This window comes from Meles meles, chromosome 4 (assembly GCF_922984935.1).
Source record: "Meles meles chromosome 4, mMelMel3.1 paternal haplotype, whole genome shotgun sequence".
NCBI classification, from domain to species: domain Eukaryota; kingdom Metazoa; phylum Chordata; class Mammalia; order Carnivora; family Mustelidae; genus Meles; species Meles meles.
The window spans coordinates 80,403,929-80,431,274 of NC_060069.1; the positions used below are offsets into that span (position 1 = coordinate 80,403,929).

General features: G+C 37.1%; 1 protein-coding gene across 3 annotated transcripts in view; it reads right to left on the minus strand.

The window, feature by feature from the left end:
- LEKR1 (leucine, glutamate and lysine rich 1) overlaps positions 1-27,346 on the minus strand; it is a 298,468-nt gene that overhangs the window by 20,472 nt on the left and 250,650 nt on the right. For all 3 annotated transcript variants that reach the window (XM_046002022.1, XM_046002020.1, XM_046002021.1), the window contains 2 exons: positions 13,319-13,412; positions 254-418 (listed from right to left, as the gene is read on the minus strand). In XM_046002022.1, the coding sequence (XP_045857978.1) occupies positions 254-418; positions 13,319-13,412 (259 nt within the window). The remainder of the gene's footprint in view (positions 1-253; positions 419-13,318; positions 13,413-27,346) is intronic.

Here is a 27,346-nt window from a genome sequence, read left to right on the forward strand (position 1 = left end):
TAAAAAATATCTTTTAAAAAAGTTTTGTAGAAAAAATTCCATTAATAGTTGTATTATATGCTTATAGGATTTATCTCAGCTATTCATTCTGTAGACTATCCAAACCATTCCACCTATGTAGTTAAAACCAAGGCACAATGAACCTGAGGAATGCTGCTTGAGTTAAAAATACTGTACAATGTTCTTAGAAGGAAATAACAAGTATCTATAGTTTCAAACCCATTAAATAACAATGAACATCATGATCACAGACCTTTGTTTGTAGTTCTTCTTGTTCTTTCTTATACTTTTGGATTATTTCTTGGTGTTTTTCCTTTTCAATATCAAGTTCCAGTTTAGCTTCTTCCTTAAAAAGCAAAGCTTGCTCCTCAAATTCAACTAAGTGTCGGGCTCTTTCCTTGGCCAGCTCAGCTTCAATCTAGAAAACAGCATTTAACACACATATAAAGGCATTTGACCTTAAGATGAGTAAATCAAGCTTATTTTCAGACTCTAATTTAAAAAAATTAATTCTAATATTAATTTTTTTAATGAATCTAATTTTTAAATTCTAATATTTAAAAATAATCTGCCTCAGAACTTAGGCCAGAAAAATTGACCTTAGGTCAAATATTTCAAGATCTTCTAAGACCTTCTGAGACCTATAAAATGAGTAGAGAAGTTAGGACCATATATTATGACAGTTTTCAGAAATATTAAAAGCTTAGTCTTCTGTATATTTGTATTATAAACTCAGTCCCTCCCAGAAACCCTATAAGAAAAAAAAATAAAAAAGATTTGGAGGACTTAAGACTACATTCCACTGAAAGCTCAGAGGGGATAAAAGTACAAATGTTGATTTTTGAATGGTCTTCTCTTGATGGTGATCCCAGAAAGTTCGAGAGTCGCAAATTATCATTTTAACATGATAGAGGCCAGAAGGATGATTAAGGAAAACACAGTCAAGTCGGGGATGACTTGTATTCATGTTGTACTTATACAGAACCGCAGCACTGGAAGGGACATTGAAAACCCCTGGTTCCATTTCTCAAGCTTCTGTGAATTGTGGAAAGAAAAGCAAGGGCTTTGGATTCAAACGAAGTTGAGTTTAAATCCTGGCTCTAAACCCTGGCTCTGCCACATTCTCACTATATAATCTTAAATTGTGACTGTAACCTTTCCTGGTAAAGTTACAGCTAGTTCCCTTGGGAGTTGTTATGAGGATAAATGGGATGAAACATCTGTATAAAGCTCAAGCATGAGCAGGGATTCAATAGTCAGTGGAGATGACTTCTGTGCTGACTCTTCCGTCTCTCCTACAGATAGACTGACTGCCTCAAACGATTGTCTGCCCTATGCCTCAGCACCACTAGAAACCATAACTCACTCCTTCCCAGCAAGGATTTCCATCTTCAGACAGTGCTAAGCGTTAGGCACTTTTTCCTTTAGCTGAGCCAACATCTCTCTCCCTGTGGTTTTTAACCGTTGCTTTTGGCTCTGCCTAGCAAGAGAGAACAAATCTCTGAGTACTGGAGTCATTCAGGCCTGGTTGTTCATCTAGTGAGATTAGAGCATCTCAGTGACAGGCTGATTCTAGATTTACATTGCGCCATGATTATAAATTCCTAGAGGGAGTAAATGCCAGATAACTGGCAAGAATAATTGTCAAACTTGACTTACTGTGATTCACACCACTATGAGAGGAAGAAAGAGGTCGACGTGAATTTCTCAGGGAAACACTGAAGCCAGGGTACCAGGAAACAGAAAATTTGCTAAGTTTACATAAAGTCCTTTAAATTAAATAAAATACAGATAAAAGACTAGCCCCAGTGTGGGGTCAGTCACGTTTATTGTACTGCTATAGGACTAAGCATTTCCTCCAAGGCAAAACAATTATGTTTGTACTCAGTGCAAGGAGTTATTTTGGCTCTTTCAAAATAAGTTTCTGGATTGTTTGAGAAAAAGGATGCTAAGGATCATTTAGGAACATGATAGCATTGCTCAAATGTGTTTTTCTCAGACTCCTAAAGGCAAGGGAAGCCTCAGGGGCACTCAGGAAAAAACAAAAAACAAAAACAGATGTTCTTCTAAATTCCAGGTACTTACATCTACCCGGCTCCTGCTAGCCATTGAGATATAGCACAGGTGTCTCAAATAAACTGTCTGAACCAGAAACCTAGATACAGTCCCTCCCCACCTGTTCCTTCCCCAGTCAAGATACAGTAACCACATTCCATCTAGTTATTCAGGTCAGCAACTTTATCCTTTACCCTTAATCCAACACCAATTTCTATTCACTTTGTTTCCAAACGATGCCTTGAATCCATTCATTTCTTTTCATCTCCATTCCTAACGCTCTAGTTCTGGCCACCATCACCTCTCCACTGGCCTCCTTACTTCATTCCTGCTTCTCTCCAATTTATGATCCACCCAGCAGGGTGTTCTTTACAAAATGCAAATTGGATTATGTTACTCCCTACATCCTACATCCCTACATCCTGATGTTTCTCAGGATGTTAGTATAAAATAAAAATTCCTATACATGACTCTTGGGTCACCATCAGCCTATGTGACACCTTTGTGTGAACTGACAAAGCTTCCCTTCCTTAGATGAACATAGCCTCATGCTGAGCACAGCACCTGGTGGGCAGAGCACTGGCTGAATTCCAGCTCCCTTTTCTCTCTTAGCCCGCATGACTGTGTTGGGCACAAGGCAAGCACACCGTCTATGGCAGCCCTGGACTTCTCCCACCTGACTTGCACTTTCCCCATTTGATTCCAACACAGTGTTCCAACCACACTGGAATAGATAAGAATACATGAAAGGAGGATGTTAAATGCAAAACATTTAAAAAACTTGCAAGGTGTAACTTTAAGAGTTAATAGCCCACAAGATACCTTGACACTATTAAAAAACACAACTAAATAAAACATTTGAGAAGCTCAATAAAAATGTGTGCTAAGGTACTAAAATATCAAGCGTTCCAAAAAAAATTCCTTGTGTGGCTAATTGGTAGAGCCAAATAGTTGTTTAGGACAAAAAGACATCTTTCAAAATATGGACCGATTGCTTGAATTAAGAGAATAAGAATATATGCAGACTAGACGGGACAGGACAAACTATAAATTAGACGACGGAAAGACTTTAGAAGGACTCCTTAAAATTTTTTTTTTTTTTTTTTTTTTTTTTTTAGTTTATTATGGGGAGGAGGCTGTGTAGGCAATCAGAATCCCTAGAAGAGGATGAAACCTGAAAGTATTCAGGGAGAAAAAGGAGGTAACTGATAGACTGAATGAGTCAACTAGCAAGTCAGGTAGCAAGTCTCTCTTGCCCCTAAATTATTCCTTGGAACTAACTACTGTAGGTAAAGAGAGGGAAAAAAAGAAGAAATAGGAGGAAGTGGAAGCCTGGGTGGCTCAGTCGATTAAGTGTTTGCCTTTGACTCAGGTCATGATCCCAGGGTCCTTGGATCTAGTCCTGTGTTGGCTCCTTGCTCAGCAGGGAGTCTGCTTCTCCTTCTGCAGGCTGTTCTCCCAGGAGCAAACGTGCTCTTTCTCTCTCTCTGATAAATAGGTAAATAAAATCTTTAAAAAATTAGGAATAAAAGGAATAGAAGGAAGGTGGGAAACAAAAATCATGTAAATAGAAAAGAGAAGAGTGATTTACTATTACTGAGTTGGTTTTTAATTTAGACAACCAGAGAAAGAGAAGCAAAGTAACAAGTTTCAGGTGGGATTTCTAAACATTTAAGGAAGTTGCAATGCATGCAAAAGGCCATCTGAATGTGCTGACACTGTAGCACAGAAAGATGATACTACTGATTCCTTCATAATGTGAACCGTTTGAACAAAATGATGAGCAAACAATGATTTTTTAAAATATTTTTTAGAAATCTTTTTTTTTTTTTTTTTAGAGTTTATTTATTTGACAGAAAGAGATCACAAGTAGGCAGAGAGAGACTGGGAAGCAGGCTCCTGCTGAGCAGAGAGCCCAATGCGGGGCTCAATCCCAGGACCCATGACCTGAGCCAGAGGCAGAGGCTTAACCCACTGAGCTACCCAGGTGCCCCCATAATGATTTTTTTAAGCCAGTGTATTGTCATTGAGATGAATTCATGTCAAATTATTGTGTTTATGTTTTTTATATGTTGATATAAGCTCTTTAAAATATCTTAGATAGAGGCACCTGGGTGGCTCAGTTGATAAAGAGTTTGCCTTCAGCTTAGGTCATGGTCCTGGGTCCTGGTACAGAGCTGGGCTCCCTACTCGGCAGGGGGTCTGCTTTCCCTCTCCCTCTGGCCCTCCCCCTGCTCCTGCTCTCTCTCTCACTGGCTTGCTCTCTCATTGAAAAAAAATTACCTTAGATTAAAAAAAAACTTAGGTGGGAGAACTTCTGTCTATGCAAAATAAATGAATGTGGTGATGGTGCTTATATAAAATATAAACCACTTTATATAGAAACTAATAGCAATTTTAGTAATCATGGGGAAATTCTGATTTCTAAAACCAAAGCATAAATAATATATGATCTTAGGAGTTAAACAAAGTAAAATAAATTGTTATCTGTACACATTTCTTTTTTTGTTTTGTTTTTTATTTTTATTTTTTTTTTTTTGCTTTTTATTTACCCATATCTCCCATTACCTCAAACCCCTCCTTGGTGAAGACTTCCTGATGACTCTAGAGCACACTGAGTATGTTGTTTTTAATTCCCTTTGTATTTGTGTTGAAATGCATAGTATTTTATAACACCTGTGTCTAATACTGATGTGCAAAATTCTGTCTTTTCATTATTTTCCAAGTCAGATATTTGTGATTGATTCTGCGATAATTTTCTGTCTATGGAGCCAGACACCGTGTTGTAACATAATCACTCATTACTGACAATCCTTATAAGCAAGGGAATTTCAGGAAGTAGTAATTAGGTTGTTTGTTTATATTTGATGTATGTATATAATATGAAAAAATATATTTCCCAAAAAGAAATTATTTTACTGTTTTCCAAAAGTTAAAAAATTTCTGGTTGAATACTAATTCTTCAGGTTATTTATGAATTAACTGCTGAATAAATATGTTGCAAAAGTAGATTATTATTCAAATACACAGACTTTGCAGTAAAAAAAAACAATGCTAAGGAATCAGAATACATATTGAAGTCCTGCCAAGAACTGTGTAAACTCAGGATGAAAGGAGAGAATATTCACTTGTTACCAATACAGGCTGGGGTGGCATGGTACAGAACACATTTTGTATGTTAATCCATTTAATTCTTACAACATACAATAATAATAATTATTATTATTATAATTATTCATACTGGATTATGAAATAGGCTCAGAGAAGTTAAGTACCTTCACCAAGATCATAGAGGTACTATGAGATGGAGGGGGTGTGCACACTTAGATGTTTCTGGTAGATCCCATAGCTCAGCATGTTTCATTTTCCCATGTAGCCTGACTCTATACACATCTACACAGCATAGTCATTAGGGGCATAGACTTGGTATTTATCTAGTTTCAAAATATTTGAGGATCTTTCCAGATAACCTTTTGTTAATAAATTGTTTCAATTTCACTGTGGTCAGAAAAAATATTTTATATGTCTTGAATACTTTTAAATTTATTGAGAGTTATTTATGCTCCAGAATATGATCTATTTTAGTAAATGTCCCATGTGTACTTGAGAAGAATGTTTATTCTGCTGTTAAATGGAAAATTTTATAAATATCAATTAGGTCATGTTAGTTAATAGTGTTGGTCAACGCATTTTTTAAAAATAAGTTGTCTTAAAAAGCTATTATATTATTTTCCATAGAATATGTTTCTACTAATTTTCCACGTATTTTTCTATCAGTTATTATTGGAAAAGGCCTATTACTGATATCTCTTACTCTAATTATAGATTTGTCTATTTCTCCTTGCTGTTTATCAATTTTTGCTTAATTTTAAAACCCTGTTATTAGGTAAATAAACATTTAGGGTTATTATGTCCTCTTGGTGGACTGATCCCTTAAACATTATGAAAGTATGTTCATTATCCTTGCTAATATTATAAATATTCTCTTATCTTTGCTTTGAAATTTACTTTTCATATTTTAAAAGTATTTATTCATTTATTTGAGAGAGAGAGAGAGAGAGAGAGAGAACATGCTGGGGGGAGGGCCAGAGGGAAAGAGAGACTGAGAATCCTCTAGCAGACTGTGCTGAGCAGAGCCTGACAGGTGGCTGGATCCCAGGACCCTGAGATCATGACCTGAGTGGAACTCAAGAGTCAGCTGCCCAACCAACTGAGCCACCAAGGTACCCCAAAATTTACTTTTCTAATAGTAACTAGTTCCCTTTTCTTTTGTTTGTGTTAGCATATACTTGGTATTATACATCCTTTATTTTTAACCTATTTGTTAAAACATTAATTTTAAAGTGTATTTTTTTTTTTTGTAGGGAACATATAGTAGAATCTTGCATTTTAATCCAACATGATAATCTCTATCATTTAATGGGGATATTTAGGCCAGGGCTTGACAAACTGTGGCCCACAGACTAAATGCAGCCACTCCCATTCATTTGCTTATTGTCTATGGTTGCCTTTAAACCAAGATGGGCAGAGTTGAGTGGTTGCAACAGAGACTCAATGTCCCCACAAAGCAAAAATATTTACTCTGAGGTCGTGTACAGAAAATGTATGCTGACCCCTGGTTTAGATGATTTACATTTAATTTATTGATATGATTAGCTTTAAATCTATCTTGCTATATGTTTTCTATTTGGCCCATCTCATATTTTTGCTCTTCCTCTCTTTATCTTCTTCTGAATTTTTTTTTTAAATTCAATTTTATTTCCTTTGCTGGTTTGATAGCTATGATTCTTTTTCTGTTTTTGTGGTTGCTTTAGAATTTATAGACTACATCTTTTACTTAATGAAGTCTGTGTTAGATTACTTCATGTATAGGAATCTCACAATAGTGTACTTCCATTTTTCCCTTAGACACTGTGCTATCTTTGAAATGTATTTTCCTTCTACATGTTATAAATCTCATATTAGTTGTTAATATTTTTGTTTCAATAGTTAACTATACTTTAAAGAAATCCAAATATTAAATAATATGTTTATCATGTTTATCCACATTTTTACCATTTCTAATGTCCTACTTTCCTTTGTATAGATCCATATTTTCACATGGTATAATTTTTCTTCTGACTAAAGGACTTTTAACATTTCTCACAATGTGGATGTGCTGGTGATGTATTCGCTTAGCTTTTTCATCTCTGAAAGTCTTTCACCCTTATATTTGAAAGATATTTTCACTTCGTATGGATTTCTAGATTGGCAGCTCACACTCCCAGTCCTCTCATTCTTTTAGTACTTTTAGTCCCACCTACTTCTTGCCTATATTGTCTTTTTTTTTTTCCCCCAGAGAGAAAGAGAGGTAGGGAGGGGCAGAGGGAGAGAGAGAGAATCTTAAACAGGCTCCACACTCAGCATGGAGCCCAAAGTGGGGTTTAATCTCACAACCCTGAAATCATGACCTAAGCCAAAGTCAAGAGTTGGACACTTAACTGAGCCACCCATGTGGCCCACTTATCCTGTCTTTGATGAAAAATCTGCCTTCGGGGTGCCTGGGTGTCTCAGTGGGTTAAGGCCTCTGCCTTCAGCTCAGGTCATGATCCCAGGGTTCTGGGATCGAGCCCCGCATCGGGCTCTCTGCTCTGCGGACAGCCTGCTTCCTCCTCTCTCTCTCTGCCTGCCTCTCTGCCTACTTGTGATCTCTATCTGTCAAATAAATAAATAAAATCTTAAAAAAAAAAAAAGAAAAATCTGCTGTCATCCTTACCTTTGTTCCTCTCTATATAATGTCTATTATTATTTGGTTGCTTTTAAGATTTTCTTTCTATCACTATTTTTGAGCAATTAGATTAGAATTTTCTTTGCTGTGTTTGAGGTTTTGCTGAGCTTCTTGAATGTGTGCTTTATAGTTTTCATTAACTCTTAATTTTATTCAGCTATTATTTCTTTAAATATTTTTTCTGTCCTTTCTTCTCTCTCCTGTCCTTTGGGAATTCCAATTATGCATATATTAGTCAACTTGCATTTGTCTCATAGGTCACTGATGTTCTTGTTTAAGTCTTCTATTTTTGTTTCATTTGGATTGTTTCAATTGTGTGTCTTCAAGTTCACCAGACTTTTCTTTTGGAATGTTGAATCTGTCATTAATCCCATCCAGTGTACTTTTTATCTTAGATATTGTACATTTCGTCTCTAGGAGTTCACTTTAGATCTTTTAATGTCTTTTATATCTCTACTTAACAAGGTCACTTTTTCCTCTAGTTTTGGGGCAAATGGAATATGGTTATTGCAACTGTTTTAATGTCCTTGTCTGCTAATTTTAATATCTGTGACTTTCTGAGTCAGTTTTTTTTAATTTTTTTTTTTTTAGATTTTTATTTATTTATTTATTTGACAGAGAGAGATCACAAGTAGACAGAGAGGCAGGCAGAGAGAGAAGCAGGCTCCCCGCTGAGCAGAGAGCCCGATGCAGGACTCGATCCCAGGACCCTGAGATCATGACCTGAGCCGAAGGCAGCGGCTTAACCCACTGAGCCACCCAGGCGCCCCTCTGAGTCAGTTTTTATTCATTGATTTTTCTCTCATTATGAGCCATGTTTTCCCTTTCCTTTTGGATGGCAACTTTTTATTGAATGCAAGGCATTGTAAATTTTACCTTGTTGATGCTGGATATTTTTGTATTCCTATGAGTATTATTGAACTGTTCTGGTATGCATTTGAATCAGCTTGATTTTTATAGATCTCCCTTTTAAAATTTATTAGGCAGAATCAGCTCAGCAGTTAGTCTAGGGCTAATTTTTTCCTACTACTGAGGCAAGACCTTTCTGACAAGTTTACCGAGTGCACATGAATTATAGGTCTTCCAGTCTGGCCTTGTCTGAGCATTTGGTACTCCTCTCTAGTCTTTTCAGATAGGTCTTTCTCTGCCTTTGGTAGTTCCCCACACATATGCACTGACCATACATATACTTAATGAGGACTCATTGTAGCTCTCCAGTATTCTTTCTGTGTGCAGCTAGCTCTCCCTGGAGAATACTATCCTGTGAATTGTAGCTATCTTGATCTCTCTGGTTTCCTTAACTCAAAGAACCTGACAGACCTCCTAGAGTCACACTTCCTGCCCTGTGGCCTTAAATTTATTTCAAGGAACTAAGTTTGGGCAATCACGGAGCTTGCCTCATTTATTCCTATCTATAAGAATAATTGTCCTTTGTAGTCTGATATTGAGTATCTTGAAACCATTGTTTTCTATCTTTTCTCCAGTGGTTTAGTTAGTAAGGAGGGAGAGTAAATCTGGCTCCTATTAGTCCATCTAGGCCAAATGCATAAGTTTTGGATTTTGTAGTTAGTTCTCTTTTTTTTTTTTTCCTAGGTTTGTATCAGTTGTTATTTCCTGGCTAAAATAACCTTGGCAATTTACCTAACTTCTCTGAGCCTTATTTTTTCCCATGTGCAAATGGGAATAATAATTTTATAATAATTAAAATCACATTTATGGAAAGCATTAAGCACAAAGCCTGGCATATAATAAACACTCTAATAATGGAGACTATTCTTATTACCTTGATTAAGGGTTTAAATCAGATGATATTTGCAGGCTATTCTAGATCTATAATTCTGTGATTTTATTAGTTCAATTTTGAAAATTACATCATAATTTTATAAATTAAAAGGTGCTCTCATTATTCTTTTTGGCCATTCAATTATGCATAAGTGAAAATTGATTATTTTATGACAGGTTCATCCCTGTCAAATTCTGTTATTTTACAAGTTATCCTTTTAAATTCCATTAATAGTATACTTAAACACATTAGGAATTATTTAGCTATATGGCTCTTCTATTTTGAAGAAGAATTTGAGATTTTCTGTTTGCTTCTCTTTGGTTCTAGATTTGACTTTTTGAGGTAAACTCCATCTCCCCTGTCCCCCCTCCATTTTCAGTATTAATCCAATTCCTCAGGCATGAAGTTAGGTTCTGTTTGTTTGAACTATTGGTTTCTAAAAGCTCTATGTGCTATTTAAAATGAGGTCAATAGCAGTACAATTCTAAAATGTTCCTAAATGGGATGATATCTTAATAATAATCTAACAAAATATTTGGTTAGAATTTGTTTATTACACTACAAAATAATAGTCAGCACACGACTACCACTTAATGTCATCAGCCTGGCTATAGGAAATTTTTTTAATTATAAAATTTTAACTGAAAAGTAACAACACTGTGCATTTGGGACCAATTTTAAATGTTCAGTATGCACATTAATTCATTTTTTTCCACATCAAAGGAATACTTGAAATAAATATAAATCTATGGCAATTAGTAAATATGCAGTTTATTTTAAAATGTGCCATCCTTGTTGCATAGCAACTATTGATTCTATTATGTGCTTTTTACATACTCTAAAATAATTAAGTACAGGCACAAATTGCTATCTACTTTTTTTAAATGTTAAAAGCATTTAAACTATGAAGTTTATTCTAATATGTGTATTATATATTTGTAAAGGGAACATTTCATTCCTACATAAAGGCACAGTGACCCAAGAAAGAGATGACAATGTCATATTAGTGATTTTCCTTTCTCATGAGAGGACTTTAAAGGAACTTTTTATTCATAGTCTCAATAATGAGCACAGCCAAGACATAATTATCATTCCTTGGCTTTACTGGTCTGGATCTTGATTTACTGCTAAGCTAAATGATAAGATTTATTAACAAGAAGTTATGTCCTCTCAACAAAATGAAATGCCCATTTATATCATAGAAAATTATACATGCCAAAATACATCTATGATATAATTAATTTATTAGAATGATATCACGGTCTTAGCAAGAACTTAGAAAGTCTTACACAGGTTTATTTTCATCATCAGATTAATAGCATGAAGCAAGACTATAATGCTTCTATATGATCAAATGCTACATTAACTTGGTCCGCTTGCTCTGTTAGCACCTCACAGACAGGGTACAGTAAGCCGCAGTAATAGGGAAGATTGTAAATGCAAAGCCTTCTCTAGTAGATTGTATCTCAAAGTCCTTCATGGGGTGTGACCATGAAGATAAGATAATACCATTCTAAGAGAAGCTCTGTATTTGAAAGAAGGGAAGAATCTGTGAATCTCTATTCACATTAATTCCATTGGTGAAATTTTTGCATCAAAAATGAGATATTTACAATATCTCTTCATATATATTTCCAAATTGCTCTCCAAAGTATTGCTGTAACTTCCAGCCCTTTGAAGACTGAGTATGAAAGATTATCTCACAAGACTTTACTACAATGCCAAAACTGCTCTGTTAACTGGATGGATTAAAAAAAAATCTCATTGTTCTAATTTGCACTTTTTTGGACCTTACCACAATGCCAAAACTACTCTGTTAACTGGATGGATTAAAAAAAAAATCTCATTGTTTTAATTTGCACTTTTTGGATTGCTGGTTAGGTTAGTCATCTTTTTTGTATTTTCAAACATGGATTGGTAAGGATGGAGGAAGTAAATAAGAAAGACTAGTCAACTGAGTACCCCAAAGCTAATAAAAATTAGAAAGAATTAAAGAAATGTGGGCTTTAGAGAAGATGGAAAAGAAAAAGTCCATACTTCAAAATAAAACAAAGTAAGAATGAGTCATTTAGAGCAACTTTAGTCTGTACTCTCAACTTTTGATTGTTGCCTCTATGGAACTGTTACTATAGTGTTCATTTCTTTTTTAGCCTGAGTGTGCTATCCCTGAGGAACAAGGAAAGTGGGCTTGATTTATAGAGGGCCAATAATGCCTGAGTATGGTCAAATGAGTAATGAGTATGGTCAAATGAAAGTGAAAAATTTAGAATTGACCTGAGCCAGCAGCAATATCTAAAGTGTTTCAATTTGATGGATGGTAGGGTGGAAGAGTCCAGGTAGAGATATTAGCTGGTTGCGGCCACTCTTGTTGCTTGAGGTTACAAGTTATGGGGTCTAGTCATCATAGAGAAGAATCTGATAATAAGCAAACAGGTTGTCAAGCAATCTGATTGCTTTAGTCAAGCAGTCTGAATTTCAGTAGCCAGTTCCACCTCTAGATGCAAATTTACAATGTTATCAGAAAACCAAGGACAAAGACTAGTGCTAGGGCAGGCATCAGCTGGGCAAGAGAAAGAGCTGGAAAGGCTTCAGGGCATTCTTCAGGATAAGACCCTGGGATCAGGGGTGCCTGGGTGGCTCAGTGGGTTAAGCCGCTGCCTTCGGCTCAGGTCATGATCTCAGGATCCTGGGATCGAGTCCCGCATCGGGCTCTCTGCTCAGCGGAGAGCCTGCTTCCCTTCCTCTCTCTCTGCCTGCCTCTCTTGTGATTTCTCTCTGTCAAATAAATAAAATCTAAAAAAAAAAAAAAAAAAAAAAAGACCCTGGAATCATCAAGGAGTACCAGAGGTTTATGACAAGGAGATAAAGGCTGTAGCCTTAATGACATATGAGGCCTGAGAAGGTAGGGACCAATAATTTTTAGAATATTATTTGTATCCTTTAAAATTATGCAAGTATTACACATTTATCATTAAAACTTTGAAAATTTTGGGAAAATCCAAAGACAGAAATTAATGCATTTTTCAGCATGGGGAGAGAAAATATTTTCTTTGTAAATAGTGAGCTAAATACTTATTCATTTTACTTTGCCAAAAGTTCATAACTGAGTAATTTTGTCATTTTCCATTCTCTTGGAGTATCTTCCTAAAAGCAGAGAAATTGTGAGAATAAATTAGTATTCCCCTGCTTTTAAGAATGTAGTCAAATGCAGTTCTGTCCCTTTTCAGGAAAAAGGTAAACACTTAAAAATAAAAATCACACTTTTACATGAGTACCAAGGGCTATCTTGATTTTACAAGATTTTAAATTCTGTTCTTACCTTTTCATTTCCCATTATGTTATCTAATATTTTGGAAAAGACATACATTATAAGCATGTTTGGTCTAGGAAATTCCAGAAGGAATCAAAATGTGCATAGAAGCCAAGATATCTGGGATAGCCCTCTGGCAACAGGATTTTTTTTTAAAGATTTTATTTATTTATTTGATAGAGAGAGAGTAAGCACAAGGGAGAGGAGCAGGCAGAGGGAGAGGGAGAAGGAGACTCCCCACTGAGCAGGGGGCCTGAGGTGGGGCTTGATCCCAGGACCCTGAGATCATGACCTGAGCTGAAGGCAGACACTTAATCAACTGAGCCACCCAGGTGCTCCAAACAGACAGAATTTTTTAAAAAGCAAATAAGATACATGCGGATGAAAGCTACATTATCATTACCTTCTCTCTCCAGTTATCGTCATTCAGCAGCTTCTGTCTAAGGGTTTCCTGCAGCTGTTCGATGCTTTTCTGATGTGAAATCAGCATTACTTCCCTGAAAACCATAAACCCAACAAATGAGTCAAGACCCTGACACTCTTCCTAAATTGCAGTTCCTTGCTCAGAGAATAGTATTTCACAACTTAATCTGTTTCTTCTCTTTAGCAATATATATACTGCCACTAGATACTACTTTACCGTTAATAGCAATTTACAAACGCTACATACAAGGTAAGTATTTTCCCAGCCTTAATTTTTGTTTAATAAGGTATGTTATTACTTTTGCATGAAATAGTAACAACATATGTAGAGTCATAAATATCATAAAACATTGCACATTATGGTTCCAAAGTTTAATGACTAAATTCTAACACTAGACAATATTTTGTTTCCTAAAGAAAAGGAAAATATGTTGGGATATGCCATAAAATCAACACATTTGTGGTTCTCGCTAGATTTATTTTTCTTTTACTTGTCTCAAGTACTGATAGGAACAAACCAAATTAAGTAGAAATTCATGACTGAGATATGGTATAGTACAAAACACAGTGGGAAACTGAAAAGACAAACATTTTAATACTTTAATCCACATAAATGGATCTTGAAGTTTAGTTTGTAATCCTCTGGGTGGGGTAAGTGCAGAAGATTCATAAGAGCATTTCACAGAGGCCCTGAAATTAAGCTTTTGAATATCACAAGTAGTGGCAAAAGCACACTTGTTAATAGGACTCTTTCCCTCTTCCATAATCACTCACATCCCTCCTTAGTTTCAGTGTAGGTGATTCTTCTCCACTGCTTATTCCTAATTCTAATCTCTTTGTTTTCTATCACCACCCTGTTCCTTGTAGCTCTGACTCTTTTCTCAAAATTGTGACTTTCAGTTGTAACTTCCTGTTGGACATCTCTACCTTAATGAGATGTTAATTAATTAACATATCATTAATTAATTAATTAATTAACATTAATACCAGATCCATTAAAAAACAAGTTTACTATCATCTGCAATCTTGCTTTTCCTTTTGACTTCTAAAAATCTTTAAGAGTCAAATCTTTGGTTTGAAATCCCTAAGTTTTCTCTCTTTCTTCTTGTTCTACCACATCCATTCAATACCAAATTCTGTATTTTGCTTCCTGAGTGGACCCCAAACTATTTCTTCTCTTCCTTTCCCACTACCAACAGCCTTCTTAAGGCTGTTGACTTTTTCTCCCACCTATAATATTATTATGGACTCTCAATCTCTCTCTTAATTTCTCTTTTACTCTCACTCTTTTCATATTATTAAACTTTTTTCTTACCATAATAAAAATAATGCCGACATTTCTAGGCTAGAAAATTTAAGGACACAAGCATAAGAAGACATGTTGGACTTGGTAACCAGGATTATGAATATCATTTGAGGAAAACTGATTTAAAAAAATTAAAACTCTCAGACTTCTCTTTCCAGAAGTGTGTTGGACTAGGTACTTTGACAGCATTCCTACTGAAAATTAGTAAACATTTTTTTAACTTATAAAAAAATCTTAAAATTCATCAGTGAGCTGGACAAAAAGTGGGAAGGATACAGAGAACAAAACCCAAGTGAAAGAACAGAAGGATATGAGTGGAAAACTACTGAAATTTAAAAAAGGTCTATAGTTTAGTTAATTGTATTATACTAATGTTAATTTCTTAGTTTTTACAGATGTGTCATTGTTATTAAAAGTGGGCCAAAGAGAAACATACACTCTCTCTGTACTGTCTTTGTAAATTTTCTGTAATTATTTCAAACTAAATCTTTAAAAAAGCGAAGTAAAAGGAAGAACCCCCAACAATAGGTAGAGCATTGAAACCAATTCTCACCTTGAAGATACCTTCCAAAATTGATGAACTTGAACTTTAAATTTCATAGCCATGAAGGGCTCGGGAGAGAAAGAGTCTAAATGGAAACTCACCTGCATGAAGCTGCATCTCAAAGAGCTGCACATGGAGTATATGTGTGAAATTCACACCTAGTATGTGTAAAATTCAAATAACATCTCTCAAGGTACAAAAGAAAATTACTGGTTTTGAATTGTGGTGCTAGATACAGGGAAAAATATAAATTTCTCACAGGAATCTGTAAACACAAACTAACCCTAATGCAGGTTTTTATCGTGAATTCATACAACCTGAGTGGTTCAAAGAGCTTCATGTTGAAAATATATCTTAAAGTAGTAATAGGTTAACTTTATCTCCAGATGTCTGGTAGGAAAAAACACCAGTATTTTAGGGAGCAACCTATCTTCATCCTGGGACTCAAAGGTTTTCTACAGATAAAAAGTCAAGACCTATGAGATCCTGATTTTTTTTAAAAATCACAAGACTAGAAAAGAAAAAAAAAGTCAGTAAGAGAAAGAATAAGCAGACACAAATGAAAACATAATTAAACTCATATTTTCTAAAGTGCTGAGTTTTCAGATACAGAATATAAAATCAGGATGTTCAATGAAATAAAAGTTATTTAAATAACTAATGAAATATGAAAAAGAATCAAATCAAACTTGCAAAAATTAAAAACATAATAATCAAAATGAAAAACAGTGGGTGGTCCTGTAGCAAATTATTCACAGCTAAAAAATGAAGCAAGAAACTGAAAGGGAGATTTAAAGAAATTATACAGAGTAAAGTACAGGAAGTGAAAAATACGGAAAATATAAAAGTGACGTTGATATATGGAGGACAGAGGGAAAAGATCTAATATATATCTATGCACTATTTCAGAAGGAGAGGAGAGAAAAGAAAGAGGAAACAATATTTGAGGGGACTATTCTAGATTGATGAAAAACACTAACTCACAAATCTAGGAAGCCAAATGGATTCCAAGCAAGATAAATAAAAATAAATCTCCCATCTGGGCATCTGATAGTGAACATGAGGAATATCAAAGTTAAAGAGATCTTAAAAGAAGCTGGAGAGAAAAAATCCAATATCTTCAAAGGAACCCAAACATATTGAAAGCTTATTCTCCAACACAAAGGAAGTCAGAAAGCAAAATACTATGTTCAAAATTTTATGAGAAAATAACCACCAACTAAAGTTGGGTACCCAGCAAAACTTTCTTTCAAAATGAGACTGAAATAAAATATGTTCGGATAAGCAAAATCAGAGTGTTTACTACCAGCTAAAAGACCTTTATTAAAGAACCTTTTAAAGAGTATGCTTTATAGGAAGAGGTAAGATTTAGAAGGAAGGTCAAGCATGCAAGAAGAAATGTGAGCAAAGAAACTGGCAAACACAAATGCAGTGAGGACTTCTTGATGTGATCAAGACAGTTGTACAAGGCGCATGCTCAGAAGGGGATTCTGTGCTTCAGAATTAATGCATTATGGTCACCAACAAGAAATTCTTAATAATTTTATCTTTAAATTTGTGTTTTATGTGAGGTCTGATGGGAAAATTGAGCATGTACCGGGGTTTGGCTTAGAGCCTTGGTTCAGATACAGTCCTACCTCCTATCACCTCCCTGCCTTTCTAGGATGGTTCTCTAGCCCCTGCTTCTCAGCCCTTGCCCAGCATCTGCTTTGGGTGTGGGCTCAGGTGTAGGTACCTGCATGGGGAGGGTGAGGGTTGGGCATGTGTACTCCCCCTGCTCTGAATCATGGGGAAGAATACTGGGTGCTTGTGAAAGCCTGTATCCACTCCACGATTTCCCCATGCCCACAGGAACACAACATTCAACAGTAATCAAGAAAATACTAGGGGCACCTGGGTGGCTCAGTTGGTTAGGCAACTGCCTTTGGCTCAGGTCATGATCCTGGAGTCCTGGGATTGAGCCCTGCTTCAGGCTCCCTGCTCAGTGGGGAGTCTGCTTCTCCCTCTGACCTTCTCCCCTCTCATACTCTCTTTCTCACTCTCTCTCTTTCTCTCTCTCTCTCAAGTAAATAAATAAAAATTTTTAAAAAAAGAAAAGAAAATACCATGTCGGGTTGAAGAAGGTACTGTGAAGGCAGGGAAATAAAGAGGTCCACATTTTCAGTTTGTATTGGGCCCTGAAAATTATGCAGCCAGCCCTGAATGCAGGTAATTGTAAACAAATATCTGTATAAAATATAGTTTTGAGCTCAAGTATTCTTTGGTTCGGCATGATTCAAGGAGACTTTGAGATATTAATTTTAGACTTCACTAAATATGCATAGTAAAATTTCTAAAGTAACCACTAAAAAAATACAAATAGAACATACCATTAGAGGAAAATAAACAAAGAAAATAAACAAAACTCCAACAATATCCCTCCACCCAAAAACCCAAAAGGTAGAAACAGTGCAGAAAAAAAGGCAAAAATATAATGCTTAAGGTAGCAATCACAATGATGGTAAATAAATTAAACTCATAAGTTAAAATAGAGAAAGAGTCATGGTAAAAAAAAAGACATTGAGCATGTTCTTTATAAGACGCATTCCTAAAACATAAGGGCATGGAAAGATTTCCTTTTTCTTTTTTTGGAAAAGATGTAACAGGGAAATATTAAAGAAAGAGAAGCATGCAACTATATTATATTAGACAAAGTAAACTTTAAGACAAAAGTCATTATTTTGGGCTTACAGTGACAACAGGTTAATTTACCATAAGTAGTCTAAACTTGTATGCACCTGTTAAAATTGCCCCCAAATATATAAAGCAAAACTTCATAGAACCATAAGGAGAAACTGTAAAATCCATACTATCGTTAGATTTCAACACAGTTCCCTCAATTATGTAAGTCAGTCTCTGGGATCACCGCATAAGGCCATGGAAATGTATACTGCACAACTCCAGCCTAATGTGACAGGTCTTCCTGTAATGTGCAATGCAGCAACCCAAGGTCAAACAGACAAATAATTCAGAATATAGAGGATTTTAGCAATGCCACTAAGATTGATTTAAGGTTCATATATAGAACCCTGTGCCAAATTAGTAGGAAAACACATGATTATTTTCCAGTTCACATGAAATGGACATCCTAGGCCAGAAAGTAAATTGTAAACAACTGTTGTCTGATCAGCCTGTATAGTCCAATATGGTAGCCACTAACCATATGTAGTTTCTAAGCACTTAAAGTGTAACTGGCTCAAATTAGGATGTGCCTAAATTTAAAATGCATACCAGATTTGGAAAATTTAGTACCTCCCAAAAATCTAAAATATTTGTTATAATTTTTAATGATGATTACATATTTAAATGATAGTTTCTATATATGGAGTTAAGTGAAATATGTTATACATTTTACCTGTTTTTCTCTTTTAATGTGGCAATTGAAAAATTTTAAATTACATAAGTGGCTCACATTATACTACTGAACAGCACTGTTAGTCTATATTCTCAGAAAACAAACGTCTGTAACAAAAGACATGTAAAATATCTCCACGTATTTGGAAATTTAAAAAATGTATTTCTGTAAGTCATGGGTCAAGTAAAAAAATCACAATTGATATTTAAAAATACTTAGAATTGAACTATAGTGAAACTGCTTCATATCAAACCTTACAGAATATAGTTAAAGCAGAATGGATAAATCAATTGTAGTATATTTTAGAATATAATACAGATAAAGAAATGAATGCTTTGGGGTGCCTGGGTGGCTCAGTGGTTTAAGCCTCTGCCTTCAGCTCAGGTCATGATCTCAGGGTCCTGGGATCGAGCCCTGCATTGGGCTCTCTGCTCAGTGGGGAGGCTGTTTCTTCCTCTCTCTCTGCCTGCCTCTCTGCCTACTTGTGACCTCTCTCTCTGTCAAATAAAATATTTAAAATAAAAAAAAAAAGAAATGAATGCTTTTCAGCTACACGTACCACAATGGACAAATCCCAGAACCATAATCTTGAGCACAAAGAAAAAAAAATTGGGTAACACTTACAGTATGATTTTATTTCTATGAAGATATATGCAAACTCTAACTTTTTTAAGGACTGTAAATAAGTCGGTAAAATTATAAAGTGAAGCAAAGAAACATCAGGTGTTCTCTACAGGCGTTTATAGATGCTCTTTATCCATGTGAAGAAGTTCCTTCTATTCCTAGTTTGCTGAGAACCACAAAATGCAAGCTGGTGGTTTCCTCCCCAGAATGAGGCACTGCGGTGGAAATGCAGAGATACACAAAGGGCTTTCAAAGCTAATGGTAGGGTTCTATATTCTAAACTGAGGAGTTGACACATAGATGTTCATTCTATTGTACTTCTTTATACTTTACACCTATGTTCACTTCCTCTTTATCTATTCAGTATTTATTTTAAAATAATTAGTTATTAAGGCCTGAGCACATGCAGGTGGAGGAAAAGGAATCAAAAGGAAAGACTAAGGTGAAGGGCCAGGCAGGTGACCAGTAGGGTAGAGCTGACCGTCAGCTATGCACACTAGGGACAAGGCAGTGTCATTGGGCCCTGGAAGCACAGAGGTGAATTAGGAAGGCAGGATCCCTGTCCAAATGGTGCTCAAAATCCAGTAATGTAAAAGAAAAATTTATCTTGCTGAGTGTGAGGTCCACCCAGCAGGTTCTGATGCTTGCTTAGCAGTCTCCAGGCTAAGGAAAAGGAAGTGAAGCAGAAGAAACCAAGAATGAGGACAGCAAAAGTGGGATTGCACTAGAAACCTCATTTGTGGCTTTCCTCCAAATATTCAGCCATTCCTGTCTCCCTTCCAGACTCGTCTTCCTGGACTTGTCATTTAAATGTTTGTGCTCCTCAGCACTTTTTCTACTCTTTCTCTAGATGATCTTATCCACTCCTATGCTTCAAATGCAAACTAGATGCTGACAGCTCCCAAACTTTATCCCTGGTTCAGATCTGTTCTCTGTATTCTCTGAGTATCTGACTCATGAATCCAATTCACCATCTGACTGCTCTACTTTTATATTTCAGAGACATCCCAAACTTAACATATCTGTAATCACAGAGGCTCAAAGTACTAGAGTTTATTTTTTTGCTTATGCTATGTGTCACCTGCTGGTTTGCTCCCCATGTTTTGTTCCAGGGTGTAGCTCAAGGAGCAATTATTACCCAGGAATGCTACTTTAGTGGCAAATGGAAAAGAAAGAGAGCACCGAATCCTAACCACTAGAAATCTCAAAAACATTGGGTCTGTTAAAGCTTCTACTCAGAACTGGTGCACTCTCTCACATTTCAGTGACAAGAGTTAAGTCAAGTGGCCAAGTCTGATCATGGTCAGGCATGGATAGAATAGTTCTCTCATTGAAAGGTGTGCACCTGGCACCCAGTGGAGCCCATCGAAATTCTGAAATTCCCCTGGAAGCCACTTTGAGGATCTCTATCCTGGAGGCAGGGGATATTCCTTGCTTATATTGTGGTTCATTTTTGTTGCTGAGTAGTATTTCATTGTATGGTTATACCACAATTTGATCAATTCACCTGCTGACAGACATATAGGTTGTTTCACAGGTTTGGGCTCTTACAAACGAAGCTGCTATCAATACCTCTGTACAAGTTTTTATATAGATAATTCCTTTAATTCCTCCTGAGTAAAACACTGGGGTAGCAAGTAAGTAAAATGCTTAACTTTTTAAGAAGCTTCCAAACGTTTCCCACAGAGGTTATACTGTTTTATATTCCAACGAGCTGGGTATGAAAATTCATTTCTCCACATCCTTGTCAACACTTGGTTATGCTCAGACTTTTTTTTTTTTTTCCCTTTTTATTAATTTTTTCAGCGTAACAGTATTCATTCTTTTTGCACAACACCCAGTGCTCCATGCAAAACGTGCCCTCCCCATCACCCACCACCTGTTCCCCCAACCTCCCACCCCTGACCCTTCAAAACCCTCAGGTTGTTTTTCAGAGTCCATAGTCTCTTATGGTTCGCCTCCCCTCCCCAATGTCCATAGCCCGCTCCCCCTCTCCCAATCCCACCTCCCCCCAGCAACCCCCAGTTTGTTTTGTGAGATTAAGAGTCATTTATGGTTTGTCTCCCTCCCAATCCCATCTTGTTTCATTTATTCTTCTCCTATCCCCCTACCCCCCCATGTTGCTTCTCCATGTCCTCATATCAGGGAGATCATATGATAGTTGTCTTTCTCCGATTGACTTATTTCACTAAGCATGATACGCTCTAGTTCCATCCACGTCGTCGCAAATGGCAAGATTTCATTTCTTTTGATGGCTGCATAGTATTCCATTGTGTATATATACCACATTTTCTTGATCCATTCATCTGTTGATGGACATCTAGGTTCTTTCCATAGTCTGGCTATTGTAGACATTGCTGCTATAAACATTCGGGTACACGTGCCCCTTCGGATCACTATGTTTGTATCTTTAGGGTAAATACCCAGTAGTGCAATTGCTGGGTCATAGGGTAGTTCTATTTTCAACATTTTGAGGAACCTCCATGCTGTTTTCCAGAGTGGTTGGACCAGCTTGCATTCCCACCAACAGTGGAGGAGGGTTCCCCTTTCTCCACATCCTCTCCAGCATCTGTCATTTCCTGACTTGTTAATTTTAGCCATTCTGACTGGTGTGAGGTGATATCTCATTGTGGTTTTGATCTGTATTTCCCTGATGCCGAGTGACGTGGAGCACTTTTTCATGTGTCTGTTGGCCATCTGGATGTCTTCTTTGCAGAAATGTCTGTTCATGTCCTCTGCCCATTTCTTGATTGGATTGTTTGTTCTTTGGGTGTTGAGTTTGCTAAGTTCCTTATAGATTTTGGATACTAGCCCTTTATCTGATATGTCGTTTGCAAATATCTTCTCCCATTCTGTCAGCTGTCTTTTGGTTTTGTTAACTGTTTCCTTTGCTGTGCAAAAGCTTTTGATCTTGATGAAATCCCAATAGTTCATTTTCGCCCTTGCTTCCCTTGCCTTTGCCGTTGTTCCTAGGAAGATGTTGCTGCGGCTGAGGTCGAAGAGGTTGCTGCCTGCGTTCTCCTCAAGGATTTTGATGGATTCCTTTCTCACATTGAGGTCCTTCATCCATTTGGAGTCTATTTTCGTGTGTGGTGTAAGGAAGTGGTCCAATTTCATTTTTCTGCATGTGGCTGTCCAATTTTCCCAGCACCATTTATTGAAGAGGCTGTCTTTTTTCCATTGGACATTCTTTCCTGCTTTGTCGAAGATTAGTTGACCATAGAGTTGAGGGTCGATTTCTGGGCTCTCTATTCTGTTCCACTGGTCTATGTGTCTGTTTTTGTGCCAGTACCATGCTGTCTTGATGATGACAGCTTTGTAATAGAGCTTGAAGTCCGGAATTGTGATGCCACCTACTTTGGCTTTGTTCTTCAATATTCCTTTGGCTATTCGAGGTCTTTTCTGGTTCCATATAAATTTTAGGATTATTTGTTCCATTTCTTTGAAAAAAATGGATGGTATTTTGATAGGGATTGCATTAAATGTGTAGATTGCTTTAGGTAGCATAGACATTTTCACAATATTTATTCTTCCAATCCAGGAGCATGGAACATTTTTCCATTTTTTTGTGTCTTCCTCAATTTCTTTCATGAGTACTTTATAATTTTCTGTGTATAGATTCTTAGTCTCTTTGGTTAGGTTTATTCCTAGGTATCTTATAGTTTTGGGTACAATTGTAAATGGGATTGACTCCTTAATTTCTCTTTCTTCAGTCTTGTTGTTGGTGTACAGAAATGCAACTGATTTCTGTGCATTGATTTTATATCCTGACACTTTACTGAATTCCTGGACAAGTTCTAGCAGTTTTGGAGTGGAGTCTTTTGGGTTTTCCACATATAGTATCATATCATCTGCGAAGAGTGATAGTTTGACTTCTTCTTTACCAATTTGGATGCCTTTAATTTCTTTTTGTTGTCTGATTGCTGAGGCTAGGACTTCTAATACTATGTTGAATAGCAGTGGTGATAATGGACATCCCTGCCGTGTTCCTGACCTTAATGGAAAAGCTTTCAGTTTTTCTCCATTGAGAATGATATTTGCGGTGGGTTTTTCATAGATGGCTTTGATAATATTGAGGTATGTGCCCTCTATCCCTACACTTTGAAGAGTTTTGATCAGGAAGGGATGCTGTACTTTGTCAAATGCTTTTTCAGCATCTATTGAGAGTATCATATGGTTCTTGTTCTTTCTTTTATTAATGTGTTCTATCACATTGATTGATTTGCGGATGTTGAACCAACCCTGCAGCCCTGGAATAAATCCCACTTGATCGTGGTGAATAATCCTTTTAATGTACTGTTGAATCCTATTGGCTAGTATTTTGGCGAGAATTTTTGCATCTGTGTTCATCAAGGATATTGGTCTGTAGTTCTCTTTTTTGGTGGGATCCTTGTCTGGTTTTGGGATCAAGGTGATGCTGGCCTCATAGAATGAGTTTGGAAGTTTACCTTCCATTTCTATTTTTTGGAACAGTTTCAGGAGAATAGGAATGAGTTCTTCTTTAAATGTTTGGTAGAATTCCCCTGGGAAGCCGTCTGGCCCTGGGCTTTTGTTTGTTTGGAGATTTTTGATGACTGTTTCAATCTCCTTACTGGTTATGGGCCTGTTCAGGTTGTCTATTTCTTCCTGGTTCAGTTGTGGTAGTTTATATGTCTCTAGGAATGCATCCATTTCTTCCAGATTGTCCAATTTGTTGGCGTAGAGTTGCTCATAGTATGTTCTTATAATTGTCTGTATTTCTTTGGTGTTAGTTGTGATCTCTCCTCTTTCATTCATGATTTTATTGATTTGGGTCCTTTCTCTTTTCTTTTTGATGAGTCTGGCCAGGGGTTTATCAATCCTATTGATTCTTTCAAAGAACCAGCTCCTAGTTTCATTGATTTTTTCTATTGTTTTTTTGGTTTCTATTTCATTGATTTCTGCTCTGATCTTTATGATTTCTCTTCTCCTGCTGGGTTTAGGGTTTCTTTCTTGTTCTTTCTCCAGCTCCTTTATGCGTAGGGTTAGGTTGTGTACTTGAGACCTTTCTTGTTTCTTGAGAAAGGCTTGTACCGCTATATATTTTCCTCTCAGGACTGCCTTTGCTGTGTCCCACAGATTTTGAACTGTTGTGTTTTCATTATCATTTGTTTCCATGAATTTTTTCAATTCTTCTTTAATTTCCTGGTTGACCCATTCATTCTTTAGAAGGATGCTGTTTAGTCTCCATGTATTTGGGTTCTTTCCAGCTTTCCTCTTGTGATTGAGTTCTAGCTTCAGAGCATTGTGGTCTGAAAATATGCAGGGAATAATCCTAATCTTTTGATACCGGTTGAGACCTGATTTGTGACCCAGGATGTGATCTATTCTGGAGAAGGTTCCATGTGCACTAGAGAAGAATGTGTATTCTGTTGCTTTGGGATGAAATGTTCTGAATATATCTGTGATGTCCATCTGGTCCAGTGTGTCATTTAAGGCCTTTATTTCCTTGTTGATCTTTTGCTTGGATGATCTGTCCATTTCAGTGAGGGGAGTGTTAAAGTCCCCTACTATTATTGTATTATTATTGATGTGTTTCTTTGATTTTGTTATTAATTGGTTGATATAGTTGGCTGCTCCCACGTTAGGGGCATAGATATTTAAAATTGTTAGATCTTCTTGTTGGACAGACCCTTTGAGTAGGATATAGTGTCCTTCCTCATCTCTTATTATAGTCTTTGGCTTAAAATCTAATTGATCTGATATAAGGATTGCCACCCCAGCTTTCTTCTGATGCCCATTAGCATGGTAAATTGTTTTCCACCCCCTCACTTTAAATCTGGAGGTGTCTTCGCGTCTAAAATGAGTTTCTTGTAGGCAACATACTGATGGGTTCTGTTTTTTTATCCATTCTGATACCCTGTGTCTTTTGATTGGGGCATTTAGCCCATTAACATTCAGGGTAACTATTGAGAGATATGAATTTAGTGCCATTAGTAGCCTGTAAGGTGACTGTTACTGTATATTGTCTCTGTACCTTTCTGATCTACTACTTTTAGGCTCTCTCTTTGCTTAGAGGACCGCTTTCAATATTTCCTGGAGAGCTGGTTTGGTGTTTGCAAATTCTTTCAGTTTTTGTTTGTCCTGGAAGCTTTTTATCTCTCCTTCTATTTTCAATGATAGCCTAGCTGGATAGAGTATTCTTGGCTGCATGTTTTTCTCGTTGAGTGCTCTGAATATATCATGCCAGCTCTTTCTGGCCTGCCAGGTCTCTGTGGATAAGTCTGCCGCCAATCTAATATTTTTACCATTGTATGTTACAGATTTCTTTTCTCGGGCTGCTTTCAGGATTTTCTCTTTGTCACTAAGACTTGTAAATTTTACTATTAGGTGATGGGGTGTGGACCTATTCTTGTTGACTTTGAGGGGGGTTCTCTGCATCTCCTGGATTTTAATGCTTGTTTCCTTTGCCATATTAGGGAAATTCTCTCCAATGATTCTCTCCAATAGACCCTCTGCTCCCCTCTCTGTTTCTTCTTCTTCTGGAATCCCAATTATTCTAATGTTGTTTCGTCTTATGGTGTCACTTATCTCTCGAATTCTCCCCTCATGGTCCAGTAGCTGTTTGTCCCTCTTTTGCTCGGCTTCCTTATTCTCTGTCATTTGGTCTTCTATATCACTAATTCTTTCTTCTGCCTCATTGATCCTAGCAGTGAGAGCCTCCATTTTTGATTGCACCTCATTAATAGCTTTTTTTATTTCAACTTGGTTAGACTTTAGTTCTTTAATTTCTCCAGAAAGGGCTTTAATATCTCCAGAGAGGGTTTCTCTAATATCTTCCATGCCTTTTTCGAGCCCGGCTAGAATGTTCAGAATCGTCATTCTGAACTCTTGATCTGACATAGTACCAATGTCTGTGTTGATTAGGTCCCTAGCCTTTGGTACTGTCTCTTGTTCTTTTGTTTGTGGTGATTTTTTCCGCCTTGTCATTTTGTCCAGATAAGAGGATATGAAGGAGCAAATAAACTACTAATAGGGTGGCAAAGACCCCGGAAAAATGCGCTGTAACCAAATCAGAAGAGACCCCAAATTGTGGGGGGGGGGGGAAGGGGATAAAAAACAGGTTCTGAAAAAAAAAGAAAAAAAAATTTAAGAAATAAAACAAATAAAAAAATATAAAAAAGAAAGAAAAAATATATATATTTAGATGAACTAGTCAAAAAATGTTAAAAAAGAAAAGGGTAAAAGTTTTTAAAAAAAATTTAGTAGAAGAAGAAAAAAGAAAAAAGAAAAAAAAATTGAAAAAAGAAAAAAAAATAAAAAATTGAAAAAAGAAAAAAAAATTGAAGTAGCCGCAAGACTAAAGAATCATGGGGAGAAAGCCATGAGTTCCGTGCTTTGCTTTCTCCTCCTCTGGAATTGCTCTGCTGTCTTAGGAATTGAATCTGCTTTCTCCTTGATAGATGAACTTTGTCCTGGCTGGATATTTTGTTGATCTTCTGGGGGAGGGGCCTGTTGTAGTGACTCTCAAGTGTCTTCGCCCGAGGCGGGATTGCACCGCCCTTACCGGCAGCCGGACTAAGTAATCGGCTCGGGTTCGCTTTTGGGAGCTTCTGTTCCCTGAACGCTTTCCGTAGAGTTCCGGAGGACGGGAATGAAAATGGCGGCCTCCCAGTCTCCGGCCCGGAGGAGCCGAGAGCCTGGGGCCCCACTCCTCAGTGCGCCCCCAGAGGACAGCACCCAATCACTCCCGTATCCCCAGCCTCTAGCCGCGCTCCGAGCTCACCCAGCCCGCGACCAGTTCAAGGTAACCCCGAGCTGAGAGTTCAGTCCTCGGCTCTGTCTTTGCAGCCGGTTTCTCCGTTCTAATACCTGCGAGCTCTCTGACACTCTGACACCCCCGATCCTTCTGTGACCTTGCGGGGCCTGGGGCCACGCTGGCCCCGCGTGGGCTTCACCCCGGTTTAGCCCCTGGAGCAATGTCCCTCAGTGGAACAGACTTTTAAAAGTTCTGATTTTGTGCTCCGTTCCTCTGCCGCTTGCCGGGAGCCGGCCACTCCCCCCGCGGTCTATCTTCCCGTCGTTTTAGATTCACTTCTCCGCCAGTCCTACCTTTCAGAAAGTGGTTGATTTTCTGTTTCTAGAGTTGCTGTTCTTCTTCTCTTCGCTCTCCCGTTGGATT